This window comes from Gallinula chloropus (genome assembly GCF_964237585.1).
Source record: "Gallinula chloropus genome assembly, chromosome: Z".
NCBI lineage: Eukaryota > Metazoa > Chordata > Aves > Gruiformes > Rallidae > Gallinula > Gallinula chloropus.
Window position 1 is genome coordinate 4,656,658 of NC_140089.1, and position 17,970 is coordinate 4,674,627.

Genomic DNA, 17,970 nt, shown 5'->3' on the forward strand with positions numbered 1-17,970 from the left:
AAAGGTCAGGCAAAAGTTTTCTGAGGAGTAAAGTTTCATACAGATGCACCCTCTCTCTTGGCTTTTAGTAGCAAATTACATTATAGTGAATCTGATGTAGGAAATAGTGTTTATATGAAAATCTTATGTAGAAAATTGTGTTTATGTGCTCTGAAAAAAAAAAATCACAACTATAGAAACAAACACAGAGATTACAGCAGAATACACTGCTTCTTCAAACAGCCTCATTTTCACTCTGCGAACAAATATGTGTCATAAAACAAATTTCACAGGGCGGTTCTACTTCCTGTTGGTAAAGTAACTCCTGTACGAAACCCGCGCCACAGAAACTCTGCTCACTCCACTTTTGCTTCAGTTTCTTCTCTTGATCACTCCTCCATGATGTCATTAATGCTCCAGTGTTCAGTCCGTGGAAGAGGGACTGTAGGTTTATGAGTACCATTGCATATTCAAAGTGCCCCCTGTAATTTTGCCGCCTCAAGTAACACCTAGCGTTAATTAGAGCGTAATATGGAGCAAATCCATGTTGAGAGCAGTTGTTCTTTTTTTTTTTTAAAAAAAAAAAAGCCTAACTGACACAAAATGGAAAAATTCCTGACAGCGTTCTGCTATTTTAGCTCAGTAAGTGTAAAATACACTTTTTTTTTAATTAACTCATTTTATTTCACTAGCTGTAAGATATCATTAAGGAAATAAACAACAACCTTAACTAGGAAGAAATATTTCAACACGAAATCTCTGAAGTGATCCAAGTGCTTCTATGTTTTCATCTTCATTCCTTTTAACAGTGGCTTGGGAGGTTATTATAACAAAAAGCACGGGAATAAACAAGCCACGCCAGAACTGTGACTAGAGGTATCTCACGAGCACCTTGTGATCCTTCTCCTGTGTCCTAAGCCTAATATTCACAGTTCTGGGTCTTTGAGAGCCTGAAGTGGTGGCTTTGTGTTTAATAGCCTTTGACAGAATTTTTTTCCATGGATTTGCTGATCTGATAAATACAATTAGCTGATGTGCTTGCGGATTAAAACCATGATTTAGTGTTAGTCATGCTTGGATGCACTTCATTATCCTAACTAGAAGACAGATTCACTCTCATGTACTGTCATTTTTATGCCCACCTCATAGACTTTATCAAATTTACTTCCATAATCCATTTATGTCCTTTAGGGCTGTAAATCCTATTTCACATGTAGGGAAAAAAAAAAAAAAAAAAGGAAAAGAGGAGTTCTGCACTGACTTTGGGACTACAAAGGAAATTTGAAGGTCCAGGGCTTCTGAGTCATGGGACTCTGCCACAACCAGAACAAGCTCACCTTCCCACACTGTTTCTAGGTTGTGTGTCACATCTTGTGAGCTGTAAACAAAAGATGAGCACAGAAAAGAAAGTCTCCCCCTGGCAGGGGATATTTATCTGTGAAAGTCTTGCCTTCTGGATGAGATTTCAGGCTGCTCCCTCTACATGACCAGGCAGTTTCCATACCTGCCTTGAGCCTGTGCTGACAGAATTTTAAGGCTAAGCCGAGAAGTCTAAAGCTAAAGGAGGGAAGGTTTAGATTAGATATTAGGGGGAAGTTTTTTACAGAAAGAGTGGTGAGGTGCTGGAGCAGGCTGCACAGAGAAGTAGTGGATTCCCCATCCCTGGAGGTGTTCACGGCCAGGTTGGATGGGGCCCTGGGCAGCCTTGTGTAGATCCAGGCCTGGAGGTTGGTGGCCCTGCCTGTGGCAGGGGGGGGTTGGAGCTCTATGATCCTTGGGGTCCCTTCCAACACAGACCATTCTATGATTCTATGATTCTATAAGTCCTTGCTTTCCCTGGAGTCTGTGTGGGTGAGAAGTGAAATGAAGTGGATGAGATAGGAAGGCCTCATTTTATATTTAAGCAGTTGGTCAGTAACCTGCTGGATATGCAGTAGCCATTACTGTGCAGTGAGGGGAGGAAATCCTTCTCTGAAGAAGGCAAATGAAGCATTTGCCTGTCAGAGCTGTTCCTGGGGCCTGCCGAAAGCAGCAGAGAGAGATGAAGTTGAAAGATGTGGTGGTGTTTTCCAAATAAGGTTATGCTCTTGCTCCCATTGACTTTAGTGTTGACAGAATCAGGTCCCAAAAGTTTGGTGAAAGAGAGACAAAAACATTTAAGAGTCCTCCTAGTCCTCCCCCTGCCTTTTCTGGAAATTACAGCCTTGCTCTGCTCATCCTTTGTTTCAAAGCAAAACAAAATCATGACCTGGAAAGGGCTGAGTCAGGCAAGGCAGAATCCTCTGTAGTTGTTGAGAAAACATTGCAAAGCTAGGCTTTTTTTTTTTTTTAAGCCATAAGATCCGTCAGGCTTCCCTGATACTATTGTAAAGCAAATGTTAGATCTTGGCTGCTTTGAGCACACCCCATATTGTATTATATACTGTAGTACTGTAAGCAGAGTCATATAATCAAGTTAATTTCAGACGTTGGCTGCCACGAGAGAAAGCATTTTAAGACCTGTTGTTCCAAATAGGGAATGTGTTGTATTTTTCTATAAAAATACATTTGATGGCAATGGGTACTTACCTTGATTTTTATTTTTTTTTTAATTTGACATTTTTTGTGTCCGAGTCTTAAGGAATACATTTTTTAGAATCATTCTCACTCTTTTTTTCATTTTATTTTATTTTCCTTTTTTTTTTTTTTTTAATTAATTAACCTGTGCAGGAAATGGATATGGCAACCCCCGCAACTCACCAGGTCTGCTGGTCTCACCTGGCAACTTGAACAAGAACATGCAAGCAAAATCTCCGCCTCCAATGAATTTGGGAATGAACAACCGTAAACCAGATCTCCGCGTGCTTATTCCACCTGGCAGCAAGAATACAATGCCATCAGTGGTAAAACATTTTTCAAAGCTTTTTTTCTTCCCCCCCCTTACCCCCCCCATCTCCTTCAAATAAGAGATATTTAGGAGTTTCAAGGCCCGCTCGAGCAACTAAACCCACCAGAATAACACTCCACATCCTTGCTTGTTTGGTCTTTCCGCCCAACCTTAAGGCTTGACATCAAGCTGAGGATGTAGGCAGAGCCATTTCGATTGCTTTTATGAAGTCATATTTACTTCCTCCCTTTTTTCTATTGAGTTGCAAAATAGGAACTCTTGTCCTGCATAGTCTAAACTTCTGCAGTCTCTTTCCTAGTAGCTGGAAAAGCCTTTCCTGGATTTGTTACAAAGGCTGATTTTAACCCTGAGTATCCCTAACCTATGTATTCCTTAAATATTTAGCCACACGGACTCTTAGCAGGTAGCAGATTAACTATTTCAACTCGATCAATCTGAGCTCCAAAAGCCAAATTTTATAATGAAAAGAGTAAGTAGAAAAGGATTTTTTAAAAAGAGCATGAAATTGCTGTATCTCCTGCCAGGATTAACAAAATTTAGGTAGGCTATTGTGCTAGGAGGTTGCATTGTGACAGCGTCTATGTGTAACTTGCAGTTCCCTTCCGAAAGCTGTTTTGTGGTTACAAGTAAATATTTTGTGAGTGATTTAACATTAAAAGTGAACTTAAATTAAAAAGGATCTTTATTTTAGATTTAAGGGACACTATAAAGACACTTTTCCATTATGTAATAGGCACTATTAAAACAACCTCCAAGCTGTCTACTTTAGCTTGACACATGATAGATGAACCTTGAACACCAAGCTAAACCCCTTCCCCCCCATAAATGTGATGCTGCCTTCTGAGGGAAGAAGTAACAAATAAGTTTCCTACAGGGACAATGCTCAAAGTCGACCAAGGCAGTGACAAGCTGTCTGCATCAAATAATTTGTTCCAAGGTCCTTAAAACTGATACTTTCCAAGGGATTCTGTGAATGGTCAGGTCTCCTGAAACCAGGTATAGCAACACAGTCTGCAGTCATTGGGGCTGCAGAAGAAATAATGGATTCTCAGAGAAAGTCTTGTGCTGAAAACTGGATAGATTGCCCTCACTGTTGAGACAAATATCCCATTAGAAGGGCAAAGAGGAGACCTGCACAGTCCTGTTTTTCCAAACCATGGTCAGAAAGCGTTTAATTTGCCTCCCCTCTCAAACAAAAACTAGAAATGAAGGTTAGAAATCTGCACCCTGGGAAATATTTACACTCACTAATTTTTAACACTCCTTCCCTATGCACTCAGTCTGAGGATGTTGATCTGCTTCTGGTAAGTGATAGCAATGTTCACCTTACTAACCAAGGAAAAGAGAATCATTTTCTTTCGTATGGTTGATACTCGTGGAGGTGAAGTGCTTGTTGGAATAAAGTGCAAAAACTTTACCACAGCTATTGTGAAAACCCAAAAAAGTCATTTTTTAAATGTACGGAGGGCCAGGCACTGTTGCTGCACATGTTCAAGTTATGCATGCTGGGATAAATCTTTCTTGGTGCTGGTGCTTTGACAGCATGTGAACTTGTGCTGCTGAAGATGGTGGCATTTTTTTTTTTGGTGGCTTTCTGGTCATTTCATCCCTCCACTGGCAGGATTAGAGTTCTCTAGCGCAGTTTTTACAGCGCTGCTTCTAGTTCCCCGGAGTTAAACGCGTTAACTGCTGTGCTACCTAAATGGCTCGAAGTTTGTTTTATTGCACAAAAACGAAGTAGCCCGAGCACCATCTGCTGGTAAGAGCTCACTGTTCAGCGACCTGGGGGTGCCCCTCACCTTCCAAGCACAAAATCCAGTAGGACTGGGCCTGGGGCTTGCCCTTGCCCACCTCATCACCCCCCACTTTTTTCTTCTTTTTTTTTTTCTGGGTTTTTTTCCCTTTTTTTTCCCCAATAAAACGATGGGAATATAGTTCACATATTTCACATGATCTGTACTTCTTCTACCCGCAGTAAAAGCAGTCTTACTTGCTACTAGTTCAGTTACCTAGGAGATACTGATGTAATGGGTTACTATGGTGACAACTAGTCTCTTGAAGGCTTGTAAATGATAGGGTTGGCAGAGTTCATAAAAGCCACATGTTAAATGATTAATTTCTAGAAATTTGTATCAGCTTGTATTTTTCATGCTCAAAACATACCCCAAAAGCTAATACACTCAACTGACTTAAAACCAGTGAATAATATGTTTATTTTACTTACTTTAAAAGAATCAAAGGATAAATAACTCCCAGTCTGCTCAGTCATTGGCTACTCCAGTGGTTTCCGTAGCAACTCCTACTCTACCAGGGCAAGGGATGGGAGGATACCCATCAGCCATCTCAACAACATATGGTACTGGTAAGTATCGGTGGAAGATGCAGAGGGTGGGGGAGGGAGGAAGGTGCTGACAAATGCCTGTCTCAGTACTAAGGGATTAGCTAATGTTCATTGGGAAAAAATGAAAAATTCATAGCTGACTTGCTTTTGCACCTCAGATACTTACTCTGAGTCTTTCACTAACTTGAGACATGCCTGTTTAAAAGTTAGCTGGTTTGTTTGAATGGAAAACAGCTTTGATAGCTTTCTTACATTGGCATTAATTAAAGAAAAAAAAAGAAAAAACATAACTTAAAAGACGTTTCTTAATCCTCTGAACACCACAGGTAATTTCAGGTAGTTGAGCTCACCTGCCCAAAGTCATAAGGGCAGCAGGAGCAACTGTTTTTGCTGGCTTCAAAAAGGAGTTCAGTAACCATGAGGGCTATCACATACACACCTGGAAGAGACTGGAAAGGAAGCCTCAAGAGATCCTTTCCCGAGCCCATTGTGCATTGCCGCTGTGTCAAGCACGCTGGCATGTGGAGCCAGTGTTTTTAGGGGAGGCATGTGTTGTTCAGATACAGACTGCCTGGTGGGTTCTGCCAGGAAGACTGTGGCCAAAACAGTATTGTTTTTTGAAGTCTTTCACCCTGTGTAGTTACGTGTGGTTGTATTATGGTGGGTATGCAGGCTAAGAATGCTGTGGATCCTGCAGATCCAGAAAAGTCTTGCTAAATTATAGGCAAATTATTAGTACATTATCTGCTTCTGAGTTAATGAGTTGAGGGAGAGGAAGGTCTACTTTTTTTTTTTCTGCTGCAACTTAATGTGATTGGTGTAATTAAAATTAAAAGGCGTATGAAGTGATGTGAAAATTATGATGCTAGTTATTGTTTAATTGCTTCCCCCATAATTCTCTTTTAATTATTGTCTTTTCTGTTTTCAAATTCTAGAATATTCTCTGAGTAGTGCAGATATATCATCTCTCTCTGGGTTTAATACAGCCAGTGCTCTTCACCTTGGTTCTGTGACTGGCTGGCAACAGCAACACCTACATAACATGCCACCATCTGCCCTCAGTCAATTGGGGTAAGCAGTGTTTTCTTTATTCTGTCGTTCTGCAGTGACTTCTGTCTCCCCAGCAACCCCAAACCTGAAATACACCAAGTGAACATATCCACACATATTTACTATGTGTAGGAACTCCACTTGCAAAACTGGAACTATGTATTTCATGAAAAGTTTGTTAGGGAGCTGACATTAAATATTGTGTCCATGACATTTTCCAAGTAGTGTAGTAAAGTCTGCTGCTCATGTTTGTCTCTTTATTTCTTTAAGTAGCGCTTTATTTCACTGCTGAAGACCAAGCTGAACACCCTAAACACTTAGATTGTGCTCTTGCTGCCTTTTGACATTCATGCTTTTTATTTCCAGTTACTAAAGCACAAACATTTACAGTAAACTTGAAAAATCTCCAGATATTTTAAATTAAGAGTGACATTGTGGTTTGCCCTGAGATTCAGAGTTAACCCTATACAACAATCACCTAAGCCCTTCTGCCCAGGTCTGACAGTCCAGTTTCATTTCTTTGGAAATGCTTTCTAAAAGCAAATAACACATCCAGGCCTAAGGACCATAAGCCCACAGAGCTGGTTGTGATTTGCCTGTGTTGAGGAGGACGGGTATTCATGCCCTCTGGTGGCTAATTTCCAGAGATTTATTCACTGCTAAATCATTTCAGGATTTTTAAAAGTGTGAAAATTCACATGGGGAAGTCACCTTAACACGAAAAAGCAACCTATGGGGTCATGGAGTAGCATTTCAGACATCCTGGTATCTGCAATTTCTTTTGTGTAAGGCTGTAGGCAGTCGTCAGTACACCTCATGTAGCCTAAGGTATGGCTAGACCTGTTTGAATTTTAAAAGTTTTCATTATAAAAATAGAAGTGAAAGTGATTGGAGTGTATTTCAGCCTTCCAGTCCTCGAAAGGTGCCTATAAGAAAGCTGGGGAAGAACTGCTCCCAAGGGCATGGAGAGATAGGATGAGGTGTAACAGTTTTAAACTAGGAAAGGGGAGATTTAGTTTGGATATTAGGAAAAAATTCTTCTAACACGAGGGTGGTGGATCACTGGAACAGGCTGCCCAGAGAGGTGGTGGATGCCTCATCCCTGGAGACATTGAAGGTCAGGCTTGCTGGGGCTCTGAGCGACCTGATCAAGTGATCAGGTCCCACCCCACTGCAGAGAGTTTGGACTAGATGGCCTTTAAAAATCCCTGCCAAACTAATGCATGCCATGATTCTATTTATGAAGATAAATTTCATTCACATGCATTTGACAGGTAAAACCCTTTTTAAAATTTTTTTCAGAAAGTCTTTCATGTATGCACTATATTTTTGCAAGGTGGTTGCCATAATGTGAAACTATTTAATTCTACAAATGTGGCTTAAGCTTCAAAATTCTCCTTCTAATTTATCAGACCACTTCTTGTAACTTGATGTGCAGCTTGGGTTTCTGAAGGACAGCTGTACAAGCATTTCAGAGGAAACAAACAAAAAAACTAAACCTCATTTCTATATAAATAAGCATATCTAGATGCTAACTCCATAAAAACATACAAATGAAATAGTTGCTGTGCTAGAAAAAATAGTCTGACAACCTTTCTTTTATGCTGCTTCTATTTTCTGTTTGAGTTTGCACTGTTTCTGGGGCAACACTCAGGCTAACTGTACAACCAAAGACACGAAGCCTCAAATAAACTGAAAACTCACAGGAGATATCAATGTATACATAACCTTACCATAAACTGATTGTTTTCAGTGGTGTACCAAATAAAATAATAAGGCTATTTGGTCAACCAAAAAAAAAAAACCCCAGGAATAAATTAAATCCTGAGCTAACTACATGCCTTTTCAGATATGTCACACATCGTCATCTGTTTGTTAATTCATATCACAGAATGTCAAAGTGTATTGGCCGCTGCTGGTGGAATACGTTCTGAGTTGCTACTTTTATTATTATTCTTTCAGTGATTTGTAAATGAATTCAGCTTCATTGACAGTCCTGGAGAAGCCTTCTGTCTCTGCAGAAAATCTAAAGCATTTCTTTATTTTATTTTAGTCACTGAGCCCTACATGCAAAAGCACCTGTGCTAACTTTTGGATTATTTTGAAAACTTGAAATTAGACAGAACATATTCAGTCCGTGTCAACCTGAGCTAGAATTTGCAGGAAGATCAAAAGAATCGCACAAAATTATAGTTATCCCCTGACATTTGAGAAAATATGTCTAGAAAGGGTTTGAGCACCCAAATCCCTGTACAAAGTCAGGTTGTGTATTGGAAAGATTTGGCAGTCCTGAGATGCTTGTTGATAACAGTAGGCTGTAAAGACCTGTGAGAAAACAGAGTTACTGCAAGAGACATCCTAGTTCTCCAGCAAGTTTTGGTGTTTGTACCAAAGCCTGAAGATGAAAACCAGCTCTGTTTCCTCAGTGTCTGGCAGAAGAAATAGAGTAGGATATGGTTAGATGCATTCGCTTGCTCCAGATAAGTTCGAAACGATCTCAGCAGCAGTGTCAGATCCATCTTTAAGATAATTGGAGTTCTATACAACTTAACTCTCAACTCTACATGTTGACTCTGCAATGACTTCACAACCATATCAGTGCCAGTGGGCTTGAGGGCAAATACTTGAAGACATGGGAACAGTTCGCTTCTCATGTCTGCACAGCTTTTGGCCTTTTGCTGAGCCTGGTGAATAGGATAGCAGTGTAGAGCCTGTTTTGATATGATTGGAACATTAAGACAAGGTAGACTTTTCAACTGTTTAGGTTAAAAAGCAGAATATTACTTTTGTGGTCTTTTTAGCTAGGTCTGTGTCTGGAAATAATATGCACAAATCCCACTGAAACCCAGTCCCTCCCAGAAGTTTGGGATTGCTCTAACTTGGCTGGCCCTGTGTGGAGCCAGGAGTTGGACTTCATGATCTTTAGGGGTCCCTTCCAGCTCAGGAAAGTCTATGATTCTATGACTGTGTCTGAATATTGCTTCAGTGTCTCTTATATAGAGGGTTACTGCTTATTTAATATGGACTAAAGAGGCTGCTAACAGGAAGGGAAGTCCACAGCAAACTTGGAAATAAATTATCTACATTTTTTAGACATGTTCTCTTCCATCCATATTTCCCAGTCTATGAGGGAATCTTCTCTTTCTTCAGTATCACCCACAGGTGAAATTTTGGCATTCCTAAAATATAAGTCATATAAAACATAGACACATGGTCACAGTATTCCATCTGAAAAATCATCAATATAGATAATTGTTTATGTAAAAGAAGTTTCTCCAAACTTCTACCCACTTGAACATAAAAAATTGCCCAAATCTATCCGTATTGTTGACTTTTTCTGTGGCACACAGCAAACTTATTGCCTAGCAACAACTAATTTTGATTAGGTGATGGCCACAGCTAGATAGGGGCAAATATTCTCCATTAAACCATTTTTACTGAAAAACTTAGATACTGTGGCATCATGTTTTGTGAATTTGTAGCAGTTCTGCCACCTTCCATGTTGTTCCTTCCATTTTATATTTGAGATTGAGCCTTTTTTTCTCATGCCACCATTGTAAATAAGATACTACAATGACTCATTTTCATATTATTCTTTGTTTAGAAATTTCTTTTTTCAAATGTAGACCTTAGTGTGTAAGAGCTAATCAAAATATCTTGACACAGAAATTCTTATTCTACTTTTACATTGATCAAAATACATTAAAAAAAAAAAAAACCCCACACCTTTGCTTTTACCTGAAATAAAAACAGAGGGGATGAAGGAAGATTGCTTTGCTAGCAAGTCCAAAATATCCTCTATTCTCCTAGTTATAGACCAGCACTTGACTAAAGTTACATAACTAAATTTTGCAGTGAATTTTCAATTGTTCCTTATATATATTTAGGGGGGGGGGGAAACTGCGTAAATTGAGGAAGCAAACTAATTTAGAGAAGCAAGTGTGGGCACAAAAGAGGTATGTGAGGCTGTTTCTTCTTTGAACAGACCACTTCCTCCCTGTGTAAAAACGCCTCTGGTGCGTATCCATGTCCTCCCGCCATCACCTGCTCAGCCCTGCACTTCAATCTGTGCATGCTGAGCACCCATACCAGTCAGAGACTTGAACAGGTAGAGACAGATGTAGAACTGATCTCACTGGCATCAGCAAGAACTAAACCTGCTTGCAGGCTCGCTGCATCCCGACTTGCTCCCCACCTCTTACACAGGACCCCGATAGGAACCAGTGTTTCTCCCACGTGGCTGCTATGTTCTAAATAAACATTTTCACTATAATGGTCTTAACAGGGACTGCTGTCTAAAATCATAATTTTAGTTTTCTCCATTGTCTCCATAATATGAAATGTTTTCATACAATGTATGGAAAAAAAGTGACTGCATCGACATGAGCGGACTACATGGCACTGACTGAGTGTTTATCATTATACACAGTCCTTTAAAGTCATTTTCCGTGTTCAAAACCTGTTTGTTTTTCAGTTACCTTAGTGTAGGTTTCACGTGATGAACGTAGGGCATGCCTGGACCAAAACTACATAAATACTTGAAGCAACAGTTTAAAGCCTGCATTGTTACATGTGGATGCAGACAGTTGTTTCTACACTTACACACAAGAAACCATCCAGTAACAAACAGAGTTGTAATTTTTTGGACCCTCAGTAAGTCTGCAGATGACACTAAGGTGGGAAGAAGTGTCTGAGGAATCTGCCTGAGGGTAGGGAGGCTCAATGGGATGAGGTTCAACAATGCCAAGTGCAGAGTCCCACACCTGGGACATAACAACCCCCTGCAGCGATACAGGCTTGGGGGAGACTGGCTGGAGAGCTGTCAGGAAGAGAAGGACCTGAGGGTGTTGGGTGACTGCCAACTGAATATGAGCCGGCAGTGTGCCCAGGTGGCCAAGAAGGCCAACAGCATCCTGTTTTGTGCCAGACACAGTGTGGCCAGCAGGTCCAGAGGAAGGGATTGTGCCCCTGTACTCAGTATTGGTGAGGCTGCACCTCAAGTGCTGTGTCCAGTTCTAGGCCACTTAGTACCAGAAGGACATCAAGGTCCTGGAGCATGTCCAGAGAAGAGTAACCAGGCTGGGGAAAGGGCTGGAGGAAAAATCCTATGAGGAGCAGATGAGGGAGCTGGGGGTGTTTAGCCTGGAGGAGAGGAGGCTGAGGGGAGACCTTCTCACCACCTACAACTACCTGAAGGGAGGTTGTAAAGGGGTGGGCGATAGTCTCTTCAGCCAGGGGACAGGAGATGGGACATGGGGAAATGGCCTCATGCTGTGCCAGGGCAGGGTCAGATCAGATGTTAGGGAAAAGTTCTTCCCTGAAAGGGTTATTGGGTGCTGGAACAGGCTGCCCAGGGAGGGGGTTGAGTGACCAACCCTGGATGTGTTTAAAAGACAGGTAGAGGAGGTATCCAGGGATATGGTTTAGCATAAGACAGGTACAGTTGGACTGGAAGATCTAAAGGTCTTTTCCAACCTAGTGATTCTGTGATTCACCGCTCACATCTATGTGTAGCAGTAGATCTCCTTTGTAACTGACCACATTAGCTTACTGGAGAGTCTCATTAAAATGTTTCTGAAAACGTTAATGAAATAATGTCAATTATAGTCACCAACAAAACAGACATTACCATTCAGAAACATATTCAGCAGAAAAAGGCCATGCTTAAGAAGAAAAGAACACCTGAATTGTGACACAAATTAATTGCTTTATTTATGTTGTTCCAAATCTCAAAAATTTAGTCCTGACCTACCAAAACGACAACTTAATCTTTTTTCCATTTACCAAAAAGTGCTCAAAATGCAGACCAACCTGTAGCATTTGTAAAATTAGTGTGCCAGTTATTTACATAACCCTGCTGATGAATCACAAGGAACCTAAAGAAGAGTCTGCAGAGATGCATTCTTACACTCAGCACTGCAGTACTATTTAAAAAGGAACACTACAGTGTGGCATTACTAGCTCTGCTTCATAGAAAATGCAGCTTATCCCTCTAGATTTGTTCCTTTGGGGGCTGTCACACAGCAAGTATGGTCCGTGTGAACAAATTTGAATGAATATGGTTGGTTTTAACTAGCAGGGGTTTTTAGCTGTCCCCAGCTTTGCAAAGTGACATGTCATCTGCTCATATCAAACATCTCTAAATCAAATCCCCAGGCTTCACCATCCTGCATTATAGGTCTTTCGGGTTTAGCTATAAGCTTGGCATCGGAAATCGGATGTAATCTTGTCATGCATGCTAAACTGGCAGCCTGCTTTCCCAGGTGAAGTCCCAGCATCTCCTAAGCAACTGAAAAATAAAGTCACTGGAAATGAAAAGCGAAAGAAATCAAACAAAATAAAATAAAATAAAAAAAACCCTAAACCCTTAAGAATGTTGGGGTTTTTTATAATTTTTCTTGGATTCTTTTCAAGTAGTTTCCAGGGACAGAGTGGAATATTTCACTAGACTGGAATGACATATTTATAGTTTCTTATATGTGTTAATTTAATAGTTACAAAAGCATAGAAAACGTCCTCTTTGCCAAAAAAAAAAAGAAAAAAAAAAAGTCTACATTTGCTACAGCGAGGGCTATTACTAACTCTGTGGCTTGTGAAGGGGATTGCTGCAAATCTGGCACATTCATCTGTACAGGAATGAAGGGTAGATAAATGCAGTTGGAGGTAAACATCCTGTTTTCTCTGTTTCCTAACGAGATCCATCCGTTCCTAAAGACTGCAGTAATTCCTGATAAAAGCAGCTGATACCATTCAAATAATGAAACCACATAGTTCCATTTTAAATCTGTCGGAAGAAAAGGAAACAACCTTTGGCCTCTCAGCAAGGCTGTAGTAAGCATTGCTTAAGTAAAGCTCAACTCCCAGTTAATGAGATACCAGGCAAAGTCAAATATTTAAATAAATGAAAAGACCACATCTAAACCCAATTGTTTCTTCTAACGTGCTTAAAAAATTACTTCCAAATCCCAATATTTCTTCTGCTTGCCATAAAAACGCGTGCACATCCCTTCGGGTTTAAAGTTTTCTGAGGGCAAGCGGCCTGTTACCCCAACTGCTCTCAGTGTCCCCCCCCGCTCCCACCCACCCCTATATGAATACTGACTGCTAGAGGCCTTCAGACTGTGTCTTTGGGGTTAGACACCGACTTCAGCCTGGCGAACCATCCCCAAGTGGAACGTAACGTGGGAGTGTGCGCGCTGAGAAAGTCAGTTTTAATAAGGAAAAGTCAGGTTTTACCAGGAGGTGGTGCTTTTGTACAAATCATCCCGCAGATGCAAGTGATCTCATTGCTCCCATGAAGCCTTTGCTCTCCTCCCTGCATGTTTCAGCTTTCCTCTGCCACGGCCTGCCCACAGAAACGCACTTAGAATAGCTACATGTCTTGCCTCTGAAAAAGTTCTTAGCGAAGGTTTTTCTCGCAGTGCTTGGGGCATCCGCTAAGCCGGGCTCTCCCAGAGACAAACAGCACAGTCCTCTGACATCTTCCACTGCTCTTCAGCTTCTCTTTGGTAGTTTATTCAAAAGCATTCTGTGAGGAGTTAGGAATTCATAGATTTAAATCGCGAAATCGTATCTAAACCTTGCTTACCTGTGGTATTTCACTGGTGTCAATCCTAGGACTGGTAATTTCAACTCACATCTGAAAGGCATAAAATGTACCTGGCCCAAATCTTTGTTTCTGCTTTGCATCTGAAGTGGCTTGTCAGAGTAAAAGTGCTTGGGTGCGTTCAAATCAATTGGGTTGATCCCAGCAGAAAGTCCCTGCTTCCCCTGTCTCAGCTAGTGCATACACACACACACACACACACACACAAGAGTAGTCATAAAGAAACCTGCAGGTGGTACCAACAGTGCAAAGGCTCGCCTTCCAAAATTTGGTGTGATTCTTGAGTCAAAAGACAATTTTAAAAAGAATTAAAAAAAAAAAAGATAAAAAGCGAGACCCTCCCCTTTCTAAACTGAGGGCACGTCCCGCTCCAGGCAACCACGTTCGTGGCGATGCTTTCATCTCCTGAATTTGGGAATTCCACCCAGAACACGGCCCGCACGCGCTGGCCCTGCGCGAGCCTTTACACTGGTGTTTCGTGTGAGTGTTTGTGCATATCTGGGGGCTCCAAGCCTCCTCCGTCTGTAACTGGGTTTCCTTTCCTCCTACAGAGCTTGCACTAGCACTCATTTATCTCAGAGTACAAATCTCTCCCTGCCTTCTACTCAAAGCCTCAACATCAAGTCAGAACCTGTTTCTCCTCCTAGAGATCGTACCACCACACCCTCGAGATACCCACAGCACACGCGCCATGAGGCGGGGAGATCTCCAGTTGACAGTTTGAGCAGCTGTAGCAGTTCCTACGATGGAAGTGACCGGGAAGATCACCGGAACGAATTCCACTCCCCCATTGGACTCACCAGACCTTCGCCGGACGAAAGGGAAAGCCCCTCTGTCAAGCGCATGCGGCTGTCTGAAGGATGGGCGACATGATAACATTATTATTATTATTACCTATTAGTTGGGGGGTTGGTTTTATTTGGTTCTTTTAATTTTTTTTTTTTTTGGTTGGGTTTTTTTTTTTTTTTTGGTTTTGGGGTTTGTTGGGTTATTTTTTTTTCCTTCTTGCAGTGTGTGTGTGTGCTATACCTTAATGGGGGAGGGGAGGGAGGGGGAGGGGGGGGTCGATATGCATTATATGTGCCGTGTGTGGAGAAAAAAAAAGAAAAAAAAAAAAAGTCAGGTACTCTTGTTTTGTAAAAGTACTTTTAAATTGCCTCAGTGATGATACAGTGTAAGGATAAACGGAAATGCTGAGATAAGCTTAGCACTTGAGTTGTACAACGGAACACTTGTACAAAATAGACTTTAAGGCTAACTTCTTTTCACTGTTGTGCTCCCTTGCAAAATGTATGTTACAATAGATAGTGTCATGTTGCAGGTTCAACGTTATTTACATGTAAATAGACAAAAGGAAAAAAAAAAAAAAACACATTTGCCGGAAAACTGGCAGATCTTTACTGAGAGAGAAAGCAGCTGTTATGCAACATATAAAAAAAATGTACAGATGTTTTGACAGACCCAGCAGTTGGGTGGCCATGAATTGATGCTAGAAAGAGACCGGGTCACCTAACGTAACTGAAAAGTGCTCACAAACGTGCAGGCAGTATCATTATAGAGTATGGCGCCCAGCTAAAAAAGGATCAAAACATTTGAAGAGGACCATACTTGTAAAGATGTTGAGTTCGAGGGCTAACGTATTTAATTTCAAAAAATTCTGGGTCTGCATCACTTATTAGAAAATAAAAAATAAAAAAAATAAAAATATGTACATTACATTTTGCTTATTTTCATATTAAAAAGTAAGACAGAGTTTGCAAAGCATTTGTGGCTTTTGTAGTTTCCTTAAGCCAAAATGTGTTCTTTTTTTTCCTTGATAGCTTCGCTAATCTTTTAAACAGTCCTGAAGAAACAAACAAAAAGGACTTTTTGTATAGAAAGCACTACCCTAAGCCATGAAGAACTCCATGCTTTGCTAACCAAGATAACTGTTTTCTCTTTGCAGAAGTTTTGTTTTTGAAATGTGTATTTCTAATTATATAAAATATTAAGAATCTTTTAAAAAAAATCTGTGAAATTAACATGCTTGTGTATAGCTTTCTAATATATATAATAATTATGGTAATAGCAAAAGTTTTTGTTATCTTAATAGTGGGGAATTATATTTGTGCAGTTGCACATTTAACTATTTTCTTTCAGTTTTTTCTTTTACTGGGTATACATTTTGCAGATCGAAGTCGGCTGTTGAAAGACCGATCTGTAAAGAGTAAGAATTTACCCATGGTGTAACAACTTTAAGTCATTTTAATACAGCATTTTACAATCAGTTGGGTGAACTGCGATCTGTTGTATATACTGATTAGTTCTTTCATGCTGTTTTGTGCATTGTAACAAGTTAAGGGCCCTTCTATTACTTATTGTCCTGCGTATCTCGTAGTTTTCCATGGGTTAAATGACAAAGCGGCATAACGTGGCCCTTTCTCATTCGTGAAGCTGGTATTCTGCCTGTCAGAATTGGATGTACAGCTCTCACGGCTGTCGGTTACGTGAGTGCAGGTGACTATTTGCAGAAGCGGCAAGGAGGGGTTTAAAGGGAGGGATCGGACGCGAGCGCGCGCGTGCTGCAAAGATCGCTCCCCTCTCTTTTTCTCTCTCTCTCTCTCTCTCCCTAAACGGATCTAAACCTTCTGGAGAGATCAGCAATTAAAAAGGGCCGCTTAAAAGCTGGTTCATGTCCACGCAGCCAGTATTGGCCGTCAGGTCCCCGGCTGTCACGGGCCTCCGCGGTGATGTCAACCCCGCAGCGGGCGCGTTGTTGAACGATGCTCCCTGCGTGTTCGCAGCCTAGCCAGACTCGCTTCAGCACAGGGCACCCGCTTTTTCTCCTGCCTCATATTGTTCCTTTGACTTAAAATAGCTTGACCAGAGGGAATGTATCATCTCTTTGAAGTCCCTCGTTGTCCCTCCTGTTTATTAGAATAAAATGGTATGTTCAAATGTTTCAGTTTAACCTTTCTGTTGAATGGGGAAAGTGTGTAAGCAAAATGTTAGTGCCATAGTAAAATTGTATTTTTTCTCCTTTTTCCAAGACTCCTTCCAACTCTCACCTACACACGTTGACACTATGACGAAGAATATAGCTGCGACAGCTAAACATCGACACAGAACATTTTGTTAAGGGAAATCCACGCTCTATTTCCCACCTATACGTGCAGTTGCTGTGCACTGCTCAGTGGTAGAGTGTACCTCTCTGTAGTAGAGGGTGATGAACAGACTACGGCGTGCATTACAACATAACGCTTTTCACTTATCATGACTTTATAGAAGCCTGCCTTACAGGCACTCTCAGCCGTGCAGGGACTAGTGCATAATCTGGAAACTTCTTTAAGCGGAATACTGTGCTACTAATGCATCCATCTTATCTTGTGTAGCAATCTGCAGGGTAAAGGAAACGATACGCATGTTTTAAAACACAAAAAAAAGAAAAAAAAAACAAAAAACCCAAAAAAAAAACCAAAAAAACCCTAAAAAATTACAAAAACACCAAAAAAATTAAAAAAAGGTAAAATGGGGCCCATAATTAATTTTAAAACACAAAAAAAACCCTGTTTTTGAAACCACTTTCTTCACTTTCAGATGAACCTATACTCATAAATCTCTTCAGAGAATTTTAAACTTTGGTGTGTCAAAAATATGCAAATATATCACAAATGTACCTTGTAATTTCAAGAAAAAAAAAAAAATACAACTTTATCAGTATTGTAGTAGAAACTTGTCAGTGGGGAAGGGGATTTGGTCTATTGATATATGACAAATAGCCATATTAATAGTTTACCTTGCGATTTGCCTCAGCAACGCATGAGAAATGGAAAGATACCATATTTAATGAAGATGCAGTGTAATATATTACTGCAAGTAACTAAGCAGAAAGTAGCGTGAAAAAAGTATTGCCTGGGCAATTTATATTAACTCTGACAGTGATTTTTTTTTTTTTTTTTTTTTTTGTATAAACATGACTAGAACAAAAATCAAGTGAAAATAAATGCCAGTCGTCCCTCTTGTTCCTGCTGCAGAGGGCAGCTAACTCATACTGGCAAAATTGTGGGGGATAATGCATATTTGCAAACTGATCTAATGATAAGAAGCACAACTTTGATTGTGAAGTCA

At 40.6% G+C, this 17,970-nt stretch overlaps 1 protein-coding gene across 13 annotated transcripts in view; it reads left to right on the plus strand.

Moving 5' to 3' along the window:
* The window catches only part of MEF2C (myocyte enhancer factor 2C), a 139,721-nt gene extending 124,834 nt beyond the window's left edge, over positions 1-14,887 (plus strand). For 10 of the 13 annotated variants that reach the window (XM_084278344.1, XM_084278347.1, XM_084278351.1 and 7 more), the window contains 4 exons: positions 2,689-2,861; positions 5,099-5,228; positions 6,143-6,278; positions 14,415-14,887. In XM_084278344.1, the coding sequence (XP_084134470.1) occupies positions 2,689-2,861; positions 5,099-5,228; positions 6,143-6,278; positions 14,415-14,736 (761 nt within the window). In that variant the 3' untranslated portion in view covers positions 14,737-14,887. The remainder of the gene's footprint in view (positions 1-2,688; positions 2,862-5,098; positions 5,229-6,142; positions 6,279-14,414) is intronic. The other 3 variants (XM_084278342.1, XM_084278341.1, XM_084278343.1) reach the window with 1 other exon arrangement.
* The last annotated feature ends 3,083 nt before the right edge of the window (positions 14,888-17,970 follow it).